The sequence below is a fragment of the Phoenix dactylifera genome, unplaced genomic scaffold (assembly GCF_009389715.1).
Source record: "Phoenix dactylifera cultivar Barhee BC4 unplaced genomic scaffold, palm_55x_up_171113_PBpolish2nd_filt_p 000510F, whole genome shotgun sequence".
Classification (NCBI taxonomy): Eukaryota; Viridiplantae; Streptophyta; class Magnoliopsida; order Arecales; family Arecaceae; genus Phoenix; species Phoenix dactylifera.
Window position 1 is genome coordinate 241,489 of NW_024067924.1, and position 26,143 is coordinate 267,631.

Consider the following 26,143-nt stretch of genomic DNA (forward strand, 5'->3'; position numbering starts at 1 on the left):
TTTTCTATCACAATAAAGAAAATTTCTTTAATTGATGATAAAGGTTAATAAATCATAAGAAGCATATTGTGTACAATTGGTTTTATTTCAACTATATTTTACAACAGAAAAAACAGACAACTTCATTGGTTTTGAGAGAGATGTACTAACTAGCAATAAACATTCTTCGAGAAATCGGGCACTGGCACCCAATAAAACCGTATCCCTCTCTCCAAGGGAAAGAGTGAGAGGGGCCCTCAATTTTTGATCCTGCAACCTCAAGTCAGCCAATTTGTGAATTTCCACAGTACAATTCTGACAATAAAAGAAAAAAAGGATCAAAATTCTAATCAGGTAAATATTTTTGACTTGGATTTATTGGAGAAGTAAATACATAATTTGGATAGGGTTCCAATGGGCCTGGAAAATAGAAATGCTATACACAGTCCTCTATAATACAGCATATGGACGACCCTGATCAAATGATCCACACCTTTGCTATCCCTTACTAGTAGTAAGTTGCTGATTTCCAAGATTAGACCATTCAAAGGTTTTTTTCAATTTAATCATTTATGAAACAAGTCCTTAGACATCATATGACCTTAAAGGTGCTTTAAGTTTTTAAGGTAACGTTGATCATTGTAATTATATTTTCCCCTTGCAACAGGCATAACTGAATCTGTCCAAGCGGTCATCATGTATATTCTAGTTCGAATTGGATTTGGATCAGCCATCTTGATCAAGAATTCTGGCATTGATCTCAAACACATCACACAATGTGGCCAGGGGAGGGAATCGATGACTCATGGGGATTCGAGCATGTTAATGATGCATATCGTGGTGAGCAGAAAGGAGATGACTGACATTTTTCCATAGAAATCTATTCAAAAATTGATCAGGTGTCCTACTTAGCCCGTTCCCCTGAATAATTCTCAGCAACTTTACTAAACGAACTAGTTGGAGGTTAACACCATATACTTCTCATTCTACAAGTTTCTAGAACTTCCATCTCAAACACATTTACCTACAAAATGCACAGATGCTAAACTACATTTATGCGAGATTAGTCTTTTCTTCAAGAAAATATGCAAGCTTGATCCAAAAGCCTTTTGGTCAAGAACATGCTTTCACTAAAATGATTAGGTGGATTTGGAATATGACTATCATGTTTTCTAAACGAGTGGGACCAAACACAAAGGAATTGCGAATATATTTGCTCACACAAGCACGGATCAGCCATTCACCAGGACAGCACACAGGATTCTTATGCATTATAATTTCTCTACCATTCAATGTATGTCTTGAGAAAAATATCATTATTTATGCAATACACGTCTTTACAACATATGAGTGACAAAAAAAGGAAAATAAACACTCCAGACTCCACCAAGTCAATTATATCAGCAGCAAGGGATAATAAGAACTGCATTAGCTAGTATAAATCAAGCTTAAAGAAGCATGTTCAGGTATGAAGAAAATTTTAAGTGTAACTAAATCACATACCCTCTGCCCAATTTACAGTAGAAACAACAACCAGATGTCTCATAAAATGTAGCAACTCCCAGAATCCCTGCAGAGGAACAGGTCGATGGATTAGCAGACAAATAGAATAGGAGCTATTGGTGACAAATGTGGAAGCCCAAATTCTGCCTGAACCAAGTGACAGCACTTCTGAGACAGAAGGCAATGTTTAAGAGTGGCATATAATCCAGAATAAAAATTCATGTGGATGGCTAAAAGTCTAGAACCATTTTCAAAAAGTAGAAAAACAATTTGGTATCTAGAATACAAAAGGCCAATGTACCTACTTTTTTGGGTCATCATAGTAGCTTAAGGCCTCCTGAAACTTGGTCCAAAATGGGCCTGTTTCCTGAAGATTAACCTTCTCCGGACCTCCCAGATAAGCTTGAATAATAAAATTGTGACTTCTTTGCCTGTATTACAAGATTGGGTACAGAAAAAGTGAAAAGAAAATGTAATGAAATGATAGTAACATAATAAATATGAATTTTACTTGAACAAAAGAATTTTACTTGAACAAAAGATACATGCCAGCTTTGCACATACAATAAAAGCATAATCACCAAATGCTTTCTCCAATCATGATAAGATGATGAACATGGAGAGGGCCCAGGAACATCCAAATCTAATGGTACATATTCTTTTCTAACTAGTCATATCCCAGTACTCATCATTACCAGATAACAAGGGAGATAATCTTAGCCATGGCCAAACTTCTCCTTCGTATTATTAGGCACTTACCTCCCTTCGTATTCTGACAACCAGGACAGGTAGGCTGCACCAAAGTACATAGACACAAATGGATTGTATAGGTCATCCACAGATTTGACTTCATATGCCCTATAGCCAAGATCCCTGCATGAGAGAAAAGCCAAAAGATGGCAATGTCAAGCAAATGTAGATCTTCAGACAAAAATGCTTCAGAAAAATTCAATTACAACATGGCAATCTAAAAGCAAATGACAAAACAAAGAATGAAAAATCAGAAAAATCTTAGAGATAGAGGATATCACACTTTAGTATGACAATAATTTCTACACGAATTTCTATTTGTAACATAAAAGGATTGGAACAGATTATGGACTAACTTGTATAGCCAAGCAGCAGTAGCATAGTCAATTCCCATTAAACCTGTACGTGCACGTACACCATTCACAAAGCGCATGCCAACTACCTCAGCAAGGGCAGCTAAAGCTGTCTGTGCAGAGAAGAATTGTTAGAAACACAAAACTATACATATACAAACAACAGGTTAATCAAAAGCCAAGGTTTTCAGAAAATACTAGCATCGCATATATGACGGAAATTCAAGATTCAAAGTTTCGGCCAAAAACACCTGTTTCAGCTATAATGGATCGGTTTTGGCTGAGATTGTTTACATGTTTGGTCAGTTCAGGCTGAATTTTGACGGTTTTGGCAGTTTCAGCCAAAACTAAGAAAAAATTGATATGTCTAGATTTTTTCTCATTTAACAAGTATAGATGTTTAATATTATTCAATACAACATTTATCTCAGCCTCTAATGATGTAATTTATATTATTTTTGTCAAACCTTTGTTATTATAGTAGGCAAGATGCAATCTTGATGTGTGTTTTATTAATTAGAAAGCATTATGTATTCCTTTAATTTTTTTTCTCATTTAAATTTTTTTTTATTTTGAGCATAAAATAATATTAAAATGTAATAGGGAAATAAAATGAGTTTTTTATCTAGATGGATCTTTTCTTGTTTTTATGGATTATTAAAGCCGAACATAATAGAATATGCTCACATGGTTTTTTTTCTTGCTTAAATTAGTTATAAAATGAAATAAATGAAATATTCTTAGAGAAAAGTTTAGTTAAATGTAGAAAATTAGAGAAAACATCGGAAATTATAAAAATAAAGAAAAGTGTATTGCAATTTTGAAAGCAATAATTATAGTCCCTATTATGTAAAAGAAAATTTACTGTATTGTAATTAGAAAGCAACTAATTAAGAAAATTGTTGAATAACTAAACAAGTTTATTTCCATAACCAAAACTTTGTTAGGTTGAGATTAAAGATAGGAAGACTCATTTTCTTGGAAGAGAGCAATAGGATAGAAATATAATACTACAATAACAGATCAGAGGCAAGGAACAGCTAAGAATGGAATCTTGTTTAGAGAAATACCATATATATTGCTCTCAGAGAATTAATGGAAAAGAATGACAAAAAATGTATGCTGTAAAAAAGCTGTGCAAAGCCAAAAACGAGATCAAACTAAAATCATTTGGCTAGGGTTTATAAACCAGAACCAAAATACATAAGTTAGGGTTTGTTGATGATTCCTGACCCACAAGCTAATCTATCATTTATTTATCCTTTCCTTCTTGTCACTTATATTGACAGTAAACATGCTACCGAGACCAAAACAAACATTTGCTGATATGGGTAATTCCAAAGGACACATTTAAAACAAGATATTGAAACATGAAGTAAGAAAATCAATCCACTTCCAGAACAAAAATCATTTTTTCACACAGAAATAAATAACTTACAGATTGTACTCCTCTTGAACTGAAATACCGTGAAATAATGATTTCTGCAACAGCCTACAAAATGGAGTTCATATAAATAAAATTTCAAGGCAAGGTCTGTAGTAGAGTTATATATAAGATGCTAATGACATGTGATCATCATTAGAGAAGGAGCTTTACCAACTTGGTGATTCTGCGGAAGTGTTCATGCAGCATCTTACAAACTTAAAAAATAAAATAACATTTAGCTCAATGGGCAGAAATCAATGTGGTTATAAAGATAAATATTGAACCAGAGACAGCTGATCTTTTTAACTTTCAAGGAACAATGTGGTCATTTTCCTGCCTAAATTGCCTGACCAGGAATTCTACATAAGTTGACAGGTGAAGCCAGGTTTAAAGACACTCGTTGTATTTTACCCCCCAAAAAAAACACTCTTGTAATATTCTCAAAGCGAGTCATTCTTACCTAGATCCATAATATTGTCGCATAAATGGGAAGACTGTTTCTTTATGCTAATGGCATGTTTCTATGTATATGTGCCTGTCCCGGTGGATGTCAGAGCATGAACCAGTTGTGTAACATAACCAACATGCCTCGTCCCGGTTACTTGGAGTCAGCATTGCAAATCATTATATGTCAAGAAAAGAAAATTTTAAACCTTCCTTTTTTGATGAAAAAAATATTTTAGAGCACTTACAATTTGTGGTTTGTATTAGATCTTGTTTGGCATATATCATCCAAAGTAAATAAACTTTGCTTAAGACATGAACTACTCTTTGATTGTCCAGTTGATGGTGGAGAATTTAATTATATGAAGGCAAGCAAAAGCAGCTCTATATAGCTATGGAAACCTACTTCCATTGTTTGCAAGCAAATATGTGTACATGCATATGTGCGCATGTAGGTACACATTTTCTAAAATACACTAGAATGCAAACTGGAAGTGTCACAATCTCAATAAAAAAATTTCAAGGAAAAGAAAAATATTACTTATACTGATTACCATGTTTCTTTCATGATTAGTAGAATTAACATAGTTCTGTTGTACATGCAAATAACAATACTTTTGTTAAGACTGATATTATGACTCAATTTGACCCGAACCTTTTAAAAATTAAAATATCGATCTCTCAACAAAAGCCCTTCAAATACTCCAGTCACAACTTAAGTGGCTCGGGTGCAACACTAATCCAAGCCCCTCTACTTGCACAGTCTCCTTAGCTCTTCAATCTCCATGATCATCACATTTAAACTAGACAATAAAACACTATCTCAAGTTGTCCTACTGCATTTCATTGATGTTCATTTCTAGTCTGAACCATTTTAGTTTTACATCAGGCATATCTGACCATTCTGATCTCTATCACGTTCATGTGCCTCAACTCTCTCTTGCCCAACAATCTAAATCATGCAATATTGCACGGTTTACTATTGCCTTACCAAATTTTCCAATTTTCCTACCATTATAATGCAATCATCAACAATCTTGTCTAATTCTTTCTCAAACTATATGAAGCTTATTTTTTTATTCCACACTCATTGGGTCTTTGAACCACCATTCAAGACAAACCCATAAGGATAGAAATTGGCCCAAGCCAAGATTAGGGTTATGGTTGGGTCTAGGCCTAAAAATTTAAGGCCAAAATTTTGGCCTTGGTTTTGAGCAGCCCAATGCCTAGCTCTAAGCATGAAAATATATAATATATCAAGATACTGCAGTAAGTATATCTTATATATATGATATATTGAGAATTCTGACCATACATTTGAATGTATGGCTAGGACTAATAGTGATATGGTAAAACCATAACCTAAGAACATCCTTCACCTCTACCCGAAAGCTCTAGGCTCCCAATCTGGCTCAGCCTGCTAACCCACAATGGTTCAAGTTAGAAAAGATTGACCTACTAGAAAGTCAGATCAAGTTTACCTGGATTGGGCTACGACCACAAGCCAACTCATTTCCAACACTAAACCCCAATGTATTGCTGAATTCAAGACTCGTAAAACCGACTTGAACCGCCCAATTGGGGGCAATACCATATCAAACTGGTGCAAAACTGGGTTGGTTTGCAAGTTCGGTTTAGGACTCAGTGGGAAGTGATCTGAACCGAGCAGAACCACTCAATTCCGCTCGGTATGACTGGGTTCAAGTCAAGTCCAAGCCCCCAGTTCAAGTCAACTAGTATCGCATATACCAAAATAGAATTAACCATGACCAAAGAACTCCTTGTTCATGTTGCTGCTGCAACCTCGGCCCCTTCTGACCACTACAACTAGTGTGGCAATGTGTTTAATCAGGTAGCATTAAGATGCAAGTACTTGAATATAAAATCTATTTAACAAATAGGTCAACAACTCAGACATGAATCCAACTCGTTCATTAAATAGGTAAAATCAAGGCACATGCAACAAGGTCGTGTTTGGAATTGCATGTCTAACTTATAATTCCAACATGAACAAGAATGCAAAGATGAAACAACCAACCTCTCAATCTAGCAAAAGTCCATTATCAATTGTAGTCCGCAAACATATCAAATTGCTAAATAATATATGTTGTAATTCAAAAACTTTTGCACAGCAACATTTTTAGATTAGTATATATCAATAAAATACGCAACTTGCTCCTTTAAACTATAAAGAGAAAAGGAATAAATAATTCTTCATACAAGTTACAGCTGACTAAAAAGCTCATAGCCATTTAGTTCACTAAGAAAATTACTAAAAGTAAAGTCTAAAAATAAAAGAAAGATCAATTTAGAACATGTCACATCAACAAACAAAATTGGCATATTTGCATTCAATCCAAAAAACTTCAACAACATCTAACAAAGACCTAGGTGAACAAATTTTGCAACCCTAAAGTCTTCAAAAAGCATCATAAATCTAAGAGATCCAAAGGGTAGTAAAAACCTTGGCTCTTCAATATTCCCAAATTAAAATTGACAAAACCTAAGAAACTAAAAGGGATGACTATAATAAGAGTAAACAATAACTATAGTTCATAGATCTAAAGTCTGGGTGCACAGTTCCCCCTCATCTCAAACATCTGAAGAAGAGAGGGAGAAGGATTAGGAGGATGAAGATACACACTCTACATCAGTATGCCAGCAGGGAAAGCTGTGACTTGTAGGAAGGTGAGACTGTGAGAAAGAAAAGAGCACTGGGTGTTAATTGGTACATTAATGCTCTGGCATGGTAACTATATGCATATGTTATACACCAGATTGCATATGTAAAAAATGTCACCCCTAGTGCTTGTTTTGGGAATACTGACTGATCAACCATACTGAAATACAGTGGTCAGTTTACATGTGCAACACTATAACAACCTCCAGCATATTCTCCTTCACTTAAAAAAAAATTTAAAAAAAAATCATGAACATGCATACAATGGGAAAAGGCATTGATAAACCAATTTGGATACACTTGGTAACCATAGGACAATGTTGCTTGATAGATATGCAAAAATAAAAGTGATATCATGGAGAATACATTATTGGAACTAAAGAGTATAGCAATGTAATGTACCCTACAAACTGATCAAGAATCTGTTTCTTTATGTTTAATCATACCTTCACCTCAACTCGAGAAAGATACGGTTTATTTTCGCTGTTATGTGAAAAACGTACTTTGCCGCGCCTCTCGCCAGATTTTGTCCACTCCATTAAAACATTAGGATTATTCCACAGTTCTTCCATGTCCGGAGGAGATACTCTTGAGTCCCAATAACTCCATTCTTCACCTGACTCCATATCGAAAAAAATGATATGATGTTAAAAGAAAACTTCTCTCAAATGATTTATAAAAATTGAAGGGATTCAAAAATACAAAATCTGATTTATAAATGAGACTAGTATAGGAATTATTCTTCATGATGTCTCACTCATGTGCTATGCAATTGTCGGTTTTAACCTCCATTGCATTCCAATACTGGCACAGCAGATTGCATAGCAGCTTGCACAAGTTCATAAAGCTTGATGCTACTTGATTCTTTATCATTAGAACAAATTTATTGGTTTTTAGAAGTCATATCTTTAATTAACCACTTCTTAATTTACTACAGAATATGTAAACAATGAATATCAAGCTTACAACTATACAGCCTGAGGCATGCACATGGAGGGAATAACAAGTCAAGATACAAGAGGAGTTGAGATAACAGCTGGGTTCATTGTATAAACAATTTACTTAGATAATAAGATATAGGACAACATAAATGGTGCAGAGCCAAGCCTGCAATCGTACTAGAGCTTAACAGTAACTATCGAACAAGTTAATTCTAGCAAGGCCAATGTTACTATAAAGGGAAAAAAGGAAAAAGACAGAGAAGAGTGCTAGTAAAATAAGGTGATGAAGAACTCCACTATAAACATTTACTACTAGGAACCAATCACCACGAACCACCAGAAAAGGTCACTTTATCTTTAGGGCTTCTATGCAGCATGTGCTTTCAAAATCTGGTCTCCAATCATTAGATGTTCATTCAAGAAGTGAGACATCATTAAGTCCTTTTATCAGCTAGACTAATGCTTTGAGGCACATGTTCTGGCATTCTTTCCTCCATTAGTCACTCAATAGTTTTTTACCACAAAAAAAAAGGTTGTTTTGACCACCTATTCACCCTTTGCAGGCCTCCAAGGGTTTTAGAGTCTAACATAAGATAATATAACCAATTCCCTTACCATTTTGTCTGCTTAATTCCATCTAATTAGACCTAATTCACATCTTGGACCTTACTGGAAGCTCTGCCACATCTCTCCAAAGACAAAGCCTTTCCTTTTCCATGAACAAGGGAACCCGTTCATTAGTTCCAAAAATTATGGTAACAGATATGGGTCATTCCTTGATCCTAACGAGTCAACTTTTACAATATATACTGGGCATGTTTATTGTTTTTTTGCATTGTAGGCTTCTTTTGCAAGATTCAGGATTCAGTTTCTTTTTTCTCTTTTCTATATGGGACTGCATTAGGCATGTAAATTTTCCATTAGACCTTGCATGTTAAACTAATTGCACATAGTGGTTTTAGTAAATTTTCAGGACCAAATCGCCTAATTTTGTGATTGAGGCCCTCCCTGACTTGCTTTATAGACTTTACGAGTCGAATATAAATCCATGGGACCCAACTTATTTGCTTGTCCTAAATCTTCTCCAGCCCTTTTAGATGGAAACTATATAAATCTTAGCTTTTGTCTCCTTAATTTGGCATTAGCACATTTCAAGAGACATCTCCCACTTGTCTTGCTTGCTTTCCTCGCTGGTCTCACATAATTAACACCAACCTACAGATCCTTAACGTCACAAGCTTACAATGTTGCTTTATCACTTCATTCAGCCATTCTTAGTTTCTCAGAGAGCTCATTTGACCATCATCTTACCTTATTAAAATTTGTATTTCTCTGGTGCCAAAGTCATTGCTCTGATGGACCTCCTAGTCATTAGTTCCTTAGACATTAACAATGCAGCTTAAGTTTTTTTCAAAATGGTTGGAACCTTTTCTCCAATCACCTCTGGAATCAAGTGCCGAGTTCAAGGTTGATCGATTAATTGAAGCCATCACATGCAGACTTCACTTGTCATCAGAATTACACCTTCACTGCTCTGACCCATCAGCCGTATAGGTGCATTCTTCTGCTCATAAACCTCCTTTGTTGTGCAAACATGAGCATTACCTTATTTCCTTCCAAAAATCCAGTACCTCGGTAGCTCCAGATCGAACTTAAATTGTTCTTTGGTTACTATACTACCTTGGGCACTCCCTATTAGCATAACTCTTGTGCAACTTCAGTCAATATATGATTAACATTTAGCTTGAGAGGGAAGGGGGAGGAAGCAATAGCCTATTAAATTGTATATACATTACAGCAATTATATGATTAGTGTATCGCTAATTGATGTACTCATTTATCTTTTGAATTAGCACATGTGTGGACTCTACAGACCACAGAGAGTGGGTGTGTGTGCGCGTGCAGGAACACATGCATCCTAGGTGCAGTGACATGCACATCAGGTGAAACTCACAATTGTATCTATTGGCTTAATGCCGTGATAGACAATGATATTAACTCCTATATCTACGCATCAAGTTCGATTCAGAATTTGGACCCTTACGTTCAAGCATATGCCTTTCTTTTCTATTAAAGCTTATTGTAGAATGAAGCCGGTCCGCTTCGATTGATGTCTTAAATAAAACATCAATTTGTCATATAGGTTGAACACTTACGGCACTGCTTCAGCAACAAATTATTCGGTAATATTCTTCCGAGATTTTCCTTTTCAAATGATTAAAACAGCTATCTAAAACTAGCAACTAAAAGGGCTAGCTAAGAATGACAAATTTAATATTGGAGCATAAGATTTTCTTCTTTTTAACTTCCATCCCAATCAAGAAAAGATTACATTCATGGTAGTGGATGGGCCAAAATAAATTTTGCATAAATGTCAACAACTAAAGATTCTAGTGGTAAATCTGTAAGGGTTATTACAATAGTGGGAAATACACAACCTGCAATTGTACGAGTACTCAAAGTCTCCCGAGAAAAGGAATTGTTATCATACATTCCTTGTTCTCTGCAAAAAAGAGAGGATATATTAAGTGATTCTGAACACTTTCAGACTTATAAAACAATACTTGCTATCACATAAAATATTTAAGACTTAAGAGCATATCATTAGTATCTTCTAATATTTACAATTCAGACTCGAGCATGCAACGTTAAACATGTGGTTGCTACTCGGAGTCTCAGACATTATATTTAAGATGTATTTTAAACTAAGCCTGCTTAAGATTGAAAACATGTATCATAGCTAATCCTATTTGAGCACAAGGATTACAGCAATTCAAAGAAAACAGTCTGTAGTTGTATAGAGATATCAAATTGTCCTTGGACTCAAATAGCCAGATTTCAGCCAACGTGTTTGCCAAGTCTCGGTGAAGCCCATGGATCATTTGTTCATGCCACATAACAATAAGGTAAACATTGTTCATGGGTTTTGGAAAGCTACTTTGTGGGGGTCTAGAGGTGAGAAATTTTTGAACGATCATTATCCAGATCATAGTGTTCTAGGCTACAAATTTGCTAGAAACTATCACCATTAAGGCATGATGGATTTGGAATAATGTTTGTTGCCACACACTAGAGGTCTTCCCATTTCTATGGTCATAAATAAAGATGTTTGTTGCATGCTAATAAATTTCTATTTTTAAAATGATATCCCTTAACAAATATTGCTCTCCAAAAATTAATGGAGTAAGGGGCATCAAAAAATGGTATAAGGTTATAAAGGATTGTTCTACTCAGGATTTGTAATATTGATCCAAATAGCTGGTTCGGGCATACCGGACCGAACCAATGCACAATCGGATCAATGTCCAGCTTTGGTTTGGGGTGGAGCTAGAACCCATCAAATCCGATCTAAACCAAGCAGAAGCAGTCAGTTTCACTCAGTCTAGATCGCAACCAGCCCCTCCCCAACTGCAAGACCAGAGACTACTGCCTTACATGAACTAGTTGCGAAAGCACTCGGTTCTATCTAGTTCATAACAGTCGAACCAGTATCGTAACATACAATTCCCCTCGTCATGAGTCCTTGAGTAGCTCCTCCATTGATCTTTGTCGAATGCCTTAGTCCATTGCCATCACGAAGACCCTTATCGATTACCCCAATTGATCACCCTCACTGAACAGCCACCTAGTCACTCCACCAATCTCCTCCTTTCCCTACCTCCTTCCTCCTCTCTCTCTTGATAAGGGTATTGGCACCTTACCAGCGTACCATATGTAGGTATGATATGGCACCGTACCATACTGACTTGGCTCCTAGCTAGTATAGCACCCGATACTGGTCTTGCAAACCTAGGTTCTACTAGTGAGGATCCAAGTCCAACTACATGTAGATATTCAAAAGAAGGGTCAAATAGTTCTTAATTTAGGAATATTAAGCATTAACTATCAACAATACCCATCTAACGCTTGACCACCTTGATGTCCAAAAAGATAAATGCTAACAAACTTTACAAAAGGAATTGTTTGCTAAAGTTCAGCCTTTAAAACAGCAAAGAACTATCACCATTAAAGAATAATGTTGTTGCCACACACTATAGGTCTTTCAGTATCTATAGACATAAATAAAGATGTCATCACATGCCAATAAATCTCCTTTATCAAATATTGCTCTCCAAAAATTAATGCAGTAAAGGGCATCAAAAAATAGTATAAAGTTATAAAAGACTATGGCCCAAAATCGTTTGGTACAGGGCGATACAAGAAAAAAAAAATGCGGAACCAATTGGTTCCACCCGGAACAGGCCAGTTCAGCCCCTACATTGTATCGAACCTCAATATAGTACCAACAGGATATGGTACACTAATGGGGGGCGCTCTCAGTCCCCAAGCCCCACACCATTGCCTTCCCTTGCCTCTTGGCTTCTTGCTGAGTTGCAATGCTGCCGTGGACCGATTGGAAGGTAAACGCCAAGGGTTTGCTCGTAGGAATTGGAAGTGGCAGCAAATTCCTACGCCCAAATTAGTTGGAACACATAGTCGGATGGATCAAAATTGATTGCACAGTGGCTACTCATTTGAACTAAAATGAAGAATACAAGTACAAGTACAAAGAAATAAATCTAGTGGGGTATACAAGGTTTCCGCACTAGCTCAATCTACTAAGGACTCGGAAGGAATCCCTAATAGCCCAATCTAGCAGAGGTAGACATTCCTCTGTCTAGCCTAATCTAGTGAGAACTTGATGTGATTCTCCCTAGCCCAAGCCCTAAGGCCGAATTACACAAGTGGACTCTCCACAATTTTCTTCACAATCTGGATGGATTCCCGCACTTCTGCCCTTCAAGAATATTTATAAACTAAAAGGTTAGATACAGTTACTGGAATGCAATTGCCCTTGGCTGCGATTGGCTGCAGTTGGTTGTAGTTGGTGGGTTGGCTGCAATTGGCTGTAGTTGGTGGGTTGGCTGCAGTTGACTTGCAAAATCTGGTTGACCGGGCCGCGCACCCAGACGAGGTTCTTTGCAATGCTCCTCAGTCTTTTGAACCCTTGGGGTGAGATTTGGGTGGATGCCCTACTGGTATAGTAGGGGGCCGCTGCTGCGGCGCGCCCGTGCATGGCCATGGTGTTGCAGACCCCCCATATACACCACCGTCGGATCCCACCACCAAGGAGAGGTCCGGGCCCGGAAGCTACCGAATGAGGGTCCTACCAAGACCAAGATCAAGGATCGAGCCAATTACTTGCTCAGAGGGATGGCCGAGCCTTGGCCAAGCCCCTTCACGCTTGGCCAAGCCTCGGCCGAGCATCTTCACACTTGGCCGAACCTTGGCCAAGCACCTCCACATTCGGCCCGCCGCGCGCACGACGACGCCTGCGCTAGCCACCATGCATTTGCGGTCGTCCGCGCCCGCCGCGTGCCTGACATCGCCCGCGCGCACCGTACCCATACATGACAAGCCTTGGCCGAGCACGCCCAACCTCGGCCGAGCCCACCGCACGCATACCCAAGGTTGGCCTAGAGAGGGGGCATCATCAGCAAGACCGTGGGCACACATGCTTGACATTTGTGCCGGGCACCCACGGCGACCGCACCCAAGACAGCACGCGCCCACGGCCACCGCAGGGCCTGGCTTGGCCAGGCCAACCTCGCAACCTACAGTGCTTTGAGCGAGGTTCTGGGTGAAGAACCTCGCCAGCTACAGTGCCAGGCGCCCCCAGGAGAAGAGACAGGAACCTCGCCAGCTACAGTGCACCAGGCGAGGTTCAACATGCCCAACCTCGCCTGCTACAGTGCTGCGCACCAACCAGCCCGCGCACGCCCGCCCGACCGTGCGCGCCCGTGCCCAGCGCCCCGGGCGAGGTTCACCCCAGTGAACCTCGCCGCAGCCCGCGCCAGGCTCCGCCCGCGCGCCCGCCTGCGCGCCGCGTGGCCGCACCAGCACGACCAGGCGAGGTTTGGGCCAGCGAACCTCGCCGCAGGCCACGCCCGCCGACATCGGCCTACGCGCGCCCACCAGACAGCAGCCTGCACGCGCGCCAAGCCCCTGCCAGCGCACCGAGCGAGGTTCGGGCCAGCGAACCTCGCCGAAGACCGCGCCCGCCCGACAGCAGCCTGCGCGCGCCGCCTGCGCCCGCCACCCGCACCTTGCCGCGCTTCGGCAAGCCCACGCGCGCCAAGCCCCTGCCAGCGCACCGGACGAGGTTTGGGCCAGCGAACCTCGCCGAAGACCGCGCCCGCCCGACAGTGGCCTGCGCACGCCGCCTGCGCCCGCCGCCCGCACCTTGCCGCGCCTCAGCGCCCCTGCCGCGCCCCTGCCGCGCCCTGCCAGCGCCCCTACCGCATCCTGCCACGCCCCAGCGCCCCCTGCTGCATGCCCAGACGGCCTACCATGCTCTCAGGCGCCCTGCCAGCGCCCTAGCGTGCCCCCTGCCGCGCCCCAGCGCCTCCTGTCGTGCCCTGCCGCGCCCCAACGCCCAGCCACGCCCCTGTCACGCACCCAGGCGCCCTGCCAGCCTGTGCTCAGCCCCTGGCCGCCCTGCTGCCGTGCCCAGCGCCCTGTCCAGTCTGCTGCCAACCAGCCAGCTGCCCCAGCCGCCTGCCAAGGCCTTGCCACAGCCATGCCTTGCCCAGCCTGCTGCCTAGCCCTGCAGCAATGCCCTGCCAGCCCTGCAGCAGCCCTGCCACAGCCTTGCCAAAGGCCATGCCAGCCCAGCCATGCCTGCTGCCAGCCATGACAGCCTTGCCAGCCATGCTGCCAACCCATGCCACAGCCTAGCCAAGGGCCAATGTTGCAGCCACCATGCCAAGGCTGCAGCCTTGTGCCACATTTCACCTAGGCCTTGGCCATGCCTAGGCCCTATGAAGCCATGCCTTAGCCATCCCTTTGGGCATCCATATGAAGACTTGTAAGGCTATAAATAAGCCATAAAGGGACATCTTTAGGGGTCTTTTGTCATCTTGAGAGTCTTGTATTTTCGGCTTTAGGCTTGGGAGGGCTTTGCCCTATTGTATTCGGTCCTTGAGCTTGCTCTTGGACTTGGGCTAGGGAAGACCAATCATAGTTTCCTCTAGATTTATGCTTGTAGCTTCATTTGGGAATAGAATCAATCCTTTAAACTTTCCTCTACATATCTTCTTGTGAGTGATTGTCTTCTTCTCAAGTCAAGGGTCGGGTCAAGCTGCAGCCAGTAGGCCCTCCCCTTGCCTTGGTTCCCACGGTCACTTAAGAGCTTGGCACACCGCGGCACAAGCTCGATCCACCACGGCGTTACCCGTTCGGCCCGTATTCCTACATTTCTAAGGCATCCGCAAGGAGCCAAGGTGCAAGGTTTGGTGTGGCGACTCGGGGCCGAGAGCCGCCCTCCAACACATGGCCACGGGCGCCCACGCACGGCCAAGGCCACTGCTCAGCCAAATCAATTTGCAATGCTCCTCAGACTTTGGAACCCTTGGGGTGGGCTTTGGACGGATGCCTTGCTGGATTAGTAGAAGGCCGCTACGGCGGTGCGCCCGCGCAAGGCCACGACCACGGGCCCTCGCACACAGCCATGAGCCCTCGCACGCGGCCAAGGCCACGGAGCGATTTGGCTCGGGCCAGATTCATTTGCAATGTTCCTCAGTACTTTGGAACCCTCGGTGTGAGCTTTGGCCGGATGTCCTGCTGGGGTAGTAGGAAAGATATTGCCCGTTGGGGTCGGACATGAGTGCGCGCCCTTGCGCGCGCGGCTGGATGAGCATGCCAAGGCTTGTGGGTTGTATGCTTGGGTAAAAGCGCGCGCAAGGGCGCGCTCGGTTGGTTGGACGTGCAGAAGCTTGTGAGTTGTGCGCTCGGCTATTGCCTCGTTTAGTTGGTACGCGTGGCTGGCCGGGCACGCAAGCATTGGTGCGTAAAGCGTGCGGCTGTTGCCTCGCTTGGCTGGCGCGCTCGGCTAGTCGAGCGCGTAGACACTGGTGCATAGCGCGCTCGGCTGGTCGGGCGCGCAGACACTGGTGCATAGCGCGCTCGGCGCGCAGACACTGATGCGTAGCGCGCTCGGCTAGTCGGGCGCGCAGACACTGATGCGTAGCGCGCTCGGCTAGTCGGGCGCGCAGACACTGATGCGTAGCGCGCTCGGCCTCTGCCTTGCTCAGTTGGCGCCCGTTGTGCTGATGGGGCATATTCTAGCGCGCGGGCTGGTCCTGCGCCCTTTTGGCCGCCTAAGGCTTGGTCAACCTCTAGGCTCACTAGTTGTCCGATTGGGTCCCAGAATGTTGTCTAGACCTCGCCTAGCTGAGTGCCATGGCTGTGCGGTTTTTGGGGGTTTCCATCATACATCCGGTACCGGGTGGTACGGATCAGTGTGCGAACCATGGGAGAAACTAAAAGTATGTGTTTCCCTCTTATTGATTGTCCACTAGATGATAATCTTGAAAATCCATAACATAATAAACACAAGATTCAAAGCTTGGGAAAAGTCTTGTAACCACAATTTCACAAAGAGGGAGGGGTTCCTAATCTTCACAAATTAGTGGAACAAGTTCATAATACTTCATTACTATATACATTATCAAAAGAAGTTAAGGATAATTAAAGTTAATGTCAATTGGAAGTTCAAACATCTGTTAAATGGGAAAAAATCCTTGTTCAGCAAGAAAACTACATTACATAAAGTTAGCACACATTTTTTTTCACCAATGATAGAACTAGAGTGCTATTAGAGCAATATGTATAATTTTTCTGTGTTTGTGCTAAATTAAGGGCTCAGTGAGTCACAGAAACCTCTTGGGTGTCAAACTCTCTCTGACAGATAGATAGCGTTGGAAGTAGTCCCTTGTTGATTTGTGACTTGCCTTCTTTATGCCCCCTTTGTAAGATCTAATAACAAATTCTTCACTTCTTTCTCTGTAAATACCAGTTTCAATGTCAGATATTTTACTTGACGTATTAAAATATAAAAGAAATCAACTAAATGAAATATGCATCATTATCTAGTATGGTACTATGCAAAAGACACCAATCAAATTCATAAGCAATTGTGTTAGAGCTTTTTTAATAACAAATTATGATCATAAACATACTTCCCATCACAACAGGACAGCCACTTTATATAAGCCGCACCAAAGTATACATTTATAAAAGGCCTGTAGAGCAGAGCTGGGTTTCCCTCAATATTAAAATTCCTGTAGCCCAATTCCCTGCAAAAGTTGCCAGTTATCCACCAAGAAAATTACATGAATTCCACATATGAAATAGTTCAACTATACTACTTGGGCCATGATATTTGACAATGTAACACCTTACTAGCCATTCTGCAATTTCCGGAACAACCTGCATGATCCCGATTCTTATCTCCTTATTCTTCTGATCATACTGCTGTGCAACAATTTGTCTGCCACTTGAAATTTCAGCAATAGCACAAATCATATCCTGTGACAGATGGTAAGAATTAAAAGTTCAAGAAAACAAAACAAAAATATAGTTAGTGATTAACAAATAACAAAAAGATATAACATAAAATATATATAGATAGATAGATAATTTTCCATGTCACACAACTAAAATTATCTGAATAAATTGCTTAGATTATTAATCACGGTCAGCTGAAGTGCTGTAATTGGGATTTTAAAACATCAAATTACTTTAATCCAATCTTTTTTCAGTTTATTAGACTTTACATTCAGCTTGGAGCCTTTATTCTGTTGTTCTAGGCGATTGTTTTCATTGTATCACTGAGTTTAGAATATCTAATCTCAATTTTGAGGGCTTAGGTGAGTTCCAAAAGTGGCAACGAAAGTGTTCTCGTTCCTTTCTCTCTGTTAATGAAATGGCAGTGGTGGCACCAGGCGGCAACCCACCATGGTTCTGCATAATGATGGATAGGGATAATAAAGAGAATATCATGAAACCCTTCCTGGTACCGCACTCTCATCTTTTTCCTTCTACTAAGGTGGTGGCATCAACAAGCAAATCCACCAAGGTCACCATACTGCTTCGCCCACTCTGATAACAAAGTGGCAACAGCAAATAACGCTGTAACTCATATTCCATTTTCCGGCAATGATGTGATGGCGAGAGATAGCATTCATAGCGGATGGAGATAAGATGGAGATGAATTAGAACAATTAAATCTACCAAGGTCGCCTTACTGCTTCTCTCTTTGATAATGTAGTGGCAACAGCAAAAAATGTTTTAGTTCTCCTTCCATTTTTCAGAAATTATGTGGTGGGGAGAGATGGCTTTCGTAGTGAATGGAGATAAGATGGAGATGAATTAGAACATATCTCGACTCCCCACCTCTTTCTTGTTCCAGAAATAGAATGGCAGAGAAATCGGTAGATAATAACGAGAAGGATGAGGGATACATACCATGGAGATGGTTACATTTGTATCAGGGATGGTAGATGTTAGTGAGAAAGATATTGACATGGAATCTAGTCCCATCTGACTCCCATTTCATGCTTTCTAGCAATGGAATGACAGTGGAAGACAGCACCACAAGTGAAATGGCAGTGGTTATGGAACAAAGAGTGAGGTTCCCTTGCTTTCTCTTTCCTTGTCTCTTTTTCTTTCCACTTGTTGTTATTTAGTGGCCAAGCTATCCAAGGTCAACATTTTTTTCTGAAGGATAGGTTAACCATTGGTAAATCATTATGGTACACAGTTAAGCTCTAGTATACAACTTACCTATATTGTCATCATGTAAGAAATCTAAAAGCTCCATGTGGAGAACAAAAATTGAAGGTGAAACTAAGAAAAAATCATGGTCAACTTTGTCCATCAAAAAGAAAAATCAACCTGGATATTTGAAAAAATTAAAGCAGCCCAACGGCGCAAATTATAAAATATGGTGGGTTTTTATACAAATGCTAAACGATTTATCTAAAGCTTAGAGACACCAATGATGAGATCCTCCAGGATCCACCTAGTATCATAAGCTTTGCCTTAATAGCAAGAACCTAAACTATGCTTCAAAAACTCCTTAGTTAAAATCCTCAGTCTTCCACCCACTTCCCAAATACTCCCTTAAGTCAAATATTCGAAAAGCCCAATGTGCCCTCTCTTGCACCTGCATCGTTACTGCAACCACTACCAAATTTTAACTCAAGTAACCAGCAGTTGACATAAATAGTCAATCTCTCCCAAATATCAGTCATGGAATCTGCATGATAAGCTAGTCTACCACATACCAATATTCCCATAGTTAACCACTCTTTTACCATATATCACATGCCTTATTACCTTCATCATTATCTGCTTGCTTCTTACACTCCTTCCTACTAAAGTTAAATGCATTTAACAAGCTAATTGGATTATTAATCAGATCCATGGTCATACAAAAGCCGATATCTTCTTGGTAGACTACATAGTATACTAAAAGAGTTAAAGGACCACATGGTATTCTAAAAGAGCTAAAAAAACAATGTATAACCACCTGAACCTGCACCGAGGTTGAATATCATGCCATGGCTTAAAACAATATAAAGATTATCGGACATACAAAGTCACTTACTCTACTGCCACGTGCACTTTGGTTACTCTACTACAATAACCATATGGCAATTAAATTAATAGCAATTTGGCTTCTTATGACTAGATCAATCACATCATACTTGATTTTCCACTTAGTCTACCATTCCTACTCCAAGATTTTGTTGCTTCTTTGAATTTAGCCTAATAAGCATATACTACAGACATATAATCTATGCTGAATTTAATGATGTAATAAGTATGTGCAACGTAGATAGGAATATTCTCTTTATGTGGTTAGGTATCAAATTGCTGCTTCAGATTTCACTAAATAATCATGCTTTTTTTTGCAATTTAAATAAGGATTTCTTTTCTCCAAACATTTTTCAATTTGAAATCAAACTAATTACGCCATGACAGCAAAGGTCTGAGAAAAGATGGTTGATTCATCAGTATAATGTTTTCTTGTTCATTTATAAGGAAACAAGAAAAGAGAAATGATGTTACCCACATGGGGTGTCTGACATATTGAAACATAAATGAAGAAAAAGTTGTGTTGGAGTAGAAATAGAGAACCATACGACAAGAAGAAATCTGAAGTAGAAGAATGCAACATCAATCTCTGGAAGTATCAGTAAGCTATACATTTTTGAGCAGATATTGAAAACCAAGAAAAACCATCATCAGCAGATATGGACATGCATTGTCATGAAGGAAAGCAAAATTGATTAAAATGCATATGATGCTACAGTTGGCAAAAGATAGCAAATCATAGAAGCACTACATTTTACAGACCACCAAAAAAAAGATATACACAATACCGGGTCTAGTTGTGAATTGAAGTGCCGATGGACCACAATTTTAGCCACAGCCTGAAAAGACAAAATATCCTATTAATTAAGATAAAAAAATGTGAATATTAGAAGTGACTACAGGCATCAAAGAGTTGTCAATGAGGATTATTTGCTAGTGAATTAGTTTCCTTTAAATCTTCGATGTTCCATATAAACTATGACATAGTTAGCAATATTGTTATAATGAATACTTCAACTCTTCAATCTCTAATCTCATAAACAGGCACAACTTGGCACCACTGTCACAACAATAACTTTACTAATTCATGTAGGCTTCTCATTTTCAATCTTTCTTTTTATTCTTTCCCTTCTTTTGTATCAATAGAAACTTACTAAACAAGGGAAAACATAGCAAAGCTTCAAGGATTCATCAATATAAAATACAAAAAAATAATAAGAATAAAGAAAACGCAGGAAAATTCTCTTCCAAACAAGTCTCCTCTTCAATTTATACTAAATCCAAGAGATAATGCATCTCCAAATGCACCGTATCAGGATTTTTAGATGGAGAAATAAGGCAATTTCTTTCTCCCACGAAACCACAACGGGATAACCTCGGACTATTGAAGGCTCCACAAACAATGGACTTAAAACAAGCAGCCAAGAGAAGAAATCTCTTGAAGGAGAAGCATACCCAACAGTCACAATCACATGGATAACTTGGGAACCAATCAAGAAAATGCAGAATAAACCCCTCATTAAAGCAAGCCCAAAATATATACACAATTACCAACACAATATGACAATAAGAATTTCATATAGTGAAAAAATAATACAATCTAGCATGAGGCAATACCTGTAGATAAATGATTTACATATCCAACAGCACTGAATTTATCAATGGATCATACACAAGGATTTTGAATGAGAAATGCAGGTGGGGTCCTCATGAAGAACTAAAGCCCTGAAAGATATGCATGATCCTTAGGGCTCGTTTGGTTCGCGGGAAAAGAAGGGGGAAAAGTGTGGTCAACGAGAAAGTAATGAGATGCCTCTTGTTTGGTTAGAGTTTTCAAAGGAGAGAGATGGAAAAGATGTATTCCCACGGGAATATGATTCCCACATTTCATGGAAAAGTCTTTCCCATTAGAAACATGAGAAAGTTACTTTCCCATGAGGTGAAAATCACTCCGTCTTTATTTTTTCCCAAAGAGGCCCTTCAGCATTAAAGAGGCATTAAGGACCTAATTTTTATTAAGAGTATAATAGGAGTTACACATAACTTTTCCAGAAAAGTGGATGTTCAACCAAGCATAAGCACTCTGAAAATCTGTCGCTTTCCTATGTTTAACCAAATATGCCAAAAGTACATTCCCAGACATTCTCTTCCTAGGAATCTTCTTCCCAGGAATCTTCTTCCCAGGAATCTTCTTCCTAGGAGGAAAAATGCTTCCCACGAACCAAACGAGCCCTTAGAGTGTCTGGGCAGTTCAGTGATGATGGCCAGTCACAATAGACCTTGATGTCCTTGGCCAACTAGTGAAATACCATAATCATAACCACCGCCCTTTTCCCAACTATTTGGGGATGGTGACTGGTGAAACACCATATTTTTGGTACCGTATTTTTGGTATTGTAGACAAACTCTGGTTAAACAGAAGAATGGAGTGGAAGAAGAGATGCACACGGAGCAGACATAGGCCAAGCATATCCAAAATCCAAATAAGGACATATTGAAACAAGACAATATCAGGCCTGAGTAGTCATCTGGCTGCTTGCATCCCTTGGTAAAGTGATGCCAGTCCATATGCCTCCACTCTCCATGAAAGATATGAAAGGCAAATGATCTCAGAAATGTACTCTATCTCTGCAGCCAAACATAAAACAATATCATGCTTCTTGGTCCTTCAAGAAAGATACCATAACCAGTGATAAAGCAACAATCTCTGACATGCTTGGTAACCAACATCAATGTCCACCTGAAGGTAGAAAATGGAAGGGAATGCCAGTGCACATGAGCAAACATTACAGTATCATATGAATAATTGTCAAACAGCAAGAAATATCAAGGGCAATGACAATCGGACTAACAAGGTGCACTGCATTGGCAATCGCAAGCAATGATTGTAGTGAGGTAAACAAGAACACCAACATAAGTAGTGGAGATGGCCACAGTCCTTTACCTCAAAGTGGCTGAGATCCTTTATCTCAAAGGTTCTTATCGATGGGTTGAATTTAAAAGCATGAATGATCGGCTGAAGAAGAGCAACCCATGGACAGTTCATCCAGGATAGGTGTGAACAAACAGAACCTGGTCATGCATATTACAAAAAAAAAAGCAGCAAAAAAGGCCTCCGGAAAGATCTGCATGAAAAGAATTGGAGAAGGTTGCATGAGCTAACCTTCTAAAGATCCCTATGGACAAATCTATTTTTCATGTTTAGTTGACAACGTGCCCATTGATAACTATGCCACAACAATTAGGTTATTATGGCAACATCTTGGCAAGGAAAATGAATGTCATTTTGTAACAAATGTCATACTTCATACCCTTTCTTCTCAAAAGAGAAAATTGTCATGCTCTTGAGACCGTGAGTGTCCAAAAGCCTGTATTACACTCCAAGGAACCATCAAATCAGGTATGGATCTTATAGACAGAACAACAAAAATTAGAAGCCCGTAATTGGGGATCCTATTGCACATCAGCCTCCACAAATATAGCTTATTGCCTCTTTGAGATAATTGCAACCTGAAAATAAATTCATAGTTCTTTCTAAAGAACTATAGAGGAAGTTGTTAATAGCAAGAGACACTAGCCTATCAAGTTGACAAAAGTCATGGTGCAACCAAAGTAAGAAGATCAACAGTTGAAGGCATGATGGAAGAACCAAAGGATGTGGCTAACACAGCTACAGGATATAGTAAACCATAAGCACAAATAAAAGAAGAAGAATGACACAGGACTTAGCAGTAGCAAGATGAATAGGGGAGTTTCAATCAGATCAACATGAGAAGAAACGAGAAGAGGGCAAATATCAAGAAATGTGAGACTACAGAACATATAGAAGTGGCAGACCACTGTCAGCAAGATGGGGAAGGTGATCAAAGAAAATGACATGATGTTTGATACCCTTGTTCTGTGCTTATGAGTAAACATAACCAAATAACCCTTATTTTTGCAATTAAAGCGCAAACAGGAACATGTAATAAAACAAGAAACAAACGTTTTGCATTTACAGGTGCAAATATGAATGAACCGCATGCGCCCAAAGACTCAAAAATTAAAATAAGAATATATATAGAGAGCACTAACTGAGAGTGGTGCCAGTGAGGACAGAGAAAGCATCTACAGTTTATTATGTACATGGCATATGAATGATCTCAGCTCAGAACAAACTGAAGACAGAAGTACCATTGATGAACCGAGCCACTTCAAGAATGTGATAATGCTTCTGATCAACAATAACATTCTACTCGAGCAGTAAAGGGTAAAAAGCCGAGGAATGGGACCTTAAGTGAGAAGAAATGTACAAAACTATGAGACAATTAGTCATCCCCAAACTTGAAACAGAAACAATATCATTTACAAAATTAAGTGATGGCTAAAAATTAAGTGGCAATCAAAATGTTAAAGCAATGATAATTAAGAAGATGATTGTGTACATCTAGTAAAGTGGGAAAAAACATCAAACAGCAGTCAGGAAACAATGTTTATTTTCCGGTTAAGAATCAATCACTCAGATAAGAATGGGACAAATTACATGAAAATGCACTAAACCAATAATAGAAGCAGAAGGAAAGCAAAGAGTAACTATTATCCAGTTTACAGGATGTACAGAACTATATAGTAAAATAAGGAGAAGAAAAAGTAGCCAACAGGGTATGAAGAAAAGTATAATTGCATAAGGAAAAAAGTACAGGCCCAAGTGGACAATAATAGCTTGATGGTTATCGGTACCGCATGATTTGATAATTTTATAAGATAGCATCTTAGCTAAAATCTTGAATCTACTGAGAGGCATTGGACTTAACTTTTGCAAAAAAAGAACAATGATATTTACCCTACATATTTCTCATAAAATTCTCCTACAAGCTTCCTAATCAATCAATGACATAACTGAAGACTACAAAGTGTTTGAAGTTCCCAATCCAGTAGTGAGCCAGACAGCCATAGATATACGTTGCATCTATTTAAAAATTTTTTAATACTACAGTAAAGAAACAGATAGTAAGTTTAAAATCAAACCTCTAGCATCGCTAAATAAAAACAAGCAAGGTGTTAAAAAAGTTGAAGATGAACACATGTTTATACTGTTGAATGGCCTCATTACAAACTCTGTACATCAAATGGTGTTAACTTAGCGATGCATAATTTTGGTATCTGAGTGTACCATTATTTAACATAGAATTATTACTCACCTTCATTTCCACTTGCGTGACATAAGGCTCACCGTCTGGATCCCGTGAGAGGTGAACTTTCTGTCCCATCATTTCTCCAACGTCGTTCCATTCTTTTCTCACCTCAGCATCCATCCACATTGATTCCATATCCTCTGGCTCCACACAATCATCCCAATATTTGTAGCTCACAGACATTCTAAGATTATCAGGATATTCTGATAACCTAGTAGCAGAAGAGCAAACAGATAATGTGTAAAGACAGTAAACAAGTATACAACAGCTATCAAAAATTTCAAATGGTACAGACGCACAGATAAACATAAGGATATGAGGAATGGTTATGTTATTTAAATGAAACAAAATGAGCAAGCATGATGAATTCAGATACTTCAGTGGGGGGGGGTGTAAAGCTTGCCACAGGAGGCACTTATAGAGACATCAGAATCCTAGAACAGTAGGTAATTGATGTCCAAGAAATATTTCGGACAAATGAGTGACAATTCAAGAGCATCTGGTGCGCAGATCAAAATTCAGAAAATAAGGGCTTCCTTGAGTAACAAATGAGCCGAGCTTAGTGCCCCCTAACCACAGGTTTTGCCCAGTACTGCCAACCTACCAACCGATGCAAAACGGACAAAGAACGACGCCAGCAGTCATTACATGACCAACATAACGACAAAAGCAGAATCCAACAACTGCGACGGTCAAACACAGTTAAGCCCTAAAATCATCTCCCTAAAATACAAGTTACACACTTTAAGTCACTCATCAAAGAAATTTAAAAAAACACAACGAAAGAATAACGTGTAAGAATTTTTAAACAGGTTCGCACGTAACAAACCCTAATGTGACGATCAAGAAACGCTCTTGAGGCAACAAATAGAGAAATCTGAGTGCGAAATTTTGGTGGACAAACGATTAATGTGGCTTGGCAAGTACTAAAATAACCAACTATATGAAAGAATCGATGATTATAATTGCTTGTTTGCATAAAGTTTGAAAGGAAATGATCATCATGTCCCGATAAAATGCATGATTGCATATGAAATTCAAATGATGCAGAACCCTAAAAAGTCCAAGAAAATCGGAGATAGAGATTCATACAAATCGAAAGATTTCAAGTAGTAGCGAAAAGAAAGGACAGAGAGAGAGGATCTCATACCCCAGGGGGAGATAAGGGGGGTCGATGGCGTCAGCGATGTATTGGAGAGAGAGCGAGAGAGAGAGAGAGGGTTGGGAGGCAGTTGAGAGATCGCAGCCGCAGGCGAATGGGCGGAGAAAGGGATGTATAGACATGAGAGTTTTGAACGTTGGGAGACACGTGGCAAGTTTTGGGCCGGGGAGGAGCATGATCGATGGGCTCCTTGCTGCTGGCGTAAACTTAAAAGGAGGGAGACCGGAGGCCGCCGAGGTTGTTCTGCTGCTCCACGGTGGCTGAGAGGGATGTTCGATGCGAGCGGACCCAAGGGGCCCGCTGATGAACG

General features: G+C 40.2%; 1 protein-coding gene across 3 annotated transcripts; it reads right to left on the reverse strand.

Annotated features, from left to right (window-relative positions):
* Positions 1 to 26,099, reverse strand: LOC103720162. 3 transcript variants are annotated; one of them, XM_008809749.4, is made up of 14 exons: positions 25,822 to 26,099; positions 24,678 to 24,882; positions 20,286 to 20,336; positions 17,294 to 17,424; positions 17,076 to 17,192; positions 16,777 to 16,899; positions 10,515 to 10,579; positions 7,582 to 7,751; positions 4,024 to 4,077; positions 2,589 to 2,698; positions 2,242 to 2,355; positions 1,788 to 1,913; positions 1,483 to 1,549; positions 1 to 294 (listed from the first exon to the last, which is right to left on the reverse strand). In XM_008809749.4, exons 1-13 carry the CDS (start codon positions 26,007 to 26,009, stop codon positions 1,522 to 1,524), a joined length of 1,482 nt encoding a protein of 493 aa, XP_008807971.2. In that variant the 5' UTR covers positions 26,010 to 26,099; the 3' UTR covers positions 1 to 294; positions 1,483 to 1,521. The 3 variants fall into 3 exon arrangements, with proteins under 3 accessions (XP_008807971.2, XP_038975157.1, XP_026665443.2); XM_026809642.2 differs by having other exon boundaries at positions 65 to 249; XM_039119229.1 differs by lacking the exons at positions 24,678 to 24,882; positions 25,822 to 26,099 and adding an exon at positions 22,442 to 24,220.
* Positions 26,100 to 26,143: the final 44 nt, after the last annotated feature.

Excerpts from the sequence above, each read along its gene's own strand:
- LOC103720162 (XM_008809749.4), bottom strand. The coding sequence starts at position 26,009 with ATGCTCCTCCCCGGCCCAAAACTTGCCACGTGTCTCCCAACGTTCAAA. Across the intron at positions 16,900-17,075 it reads CTGTCCTGTTGTGATGGGAA|AGAAAGAAGTGAAGAATTTG; the intron begins GTATGTTTATGA and ends TGGTATTTACAG. Across the intron at positions 4,078-7,581 it reads TTTCTCGAGTTGAGGTGAAG|GCTGTTGCAGAAATCATTAT; the intron begins GTATGATTAAAC and ends TCCATTTTGTAG.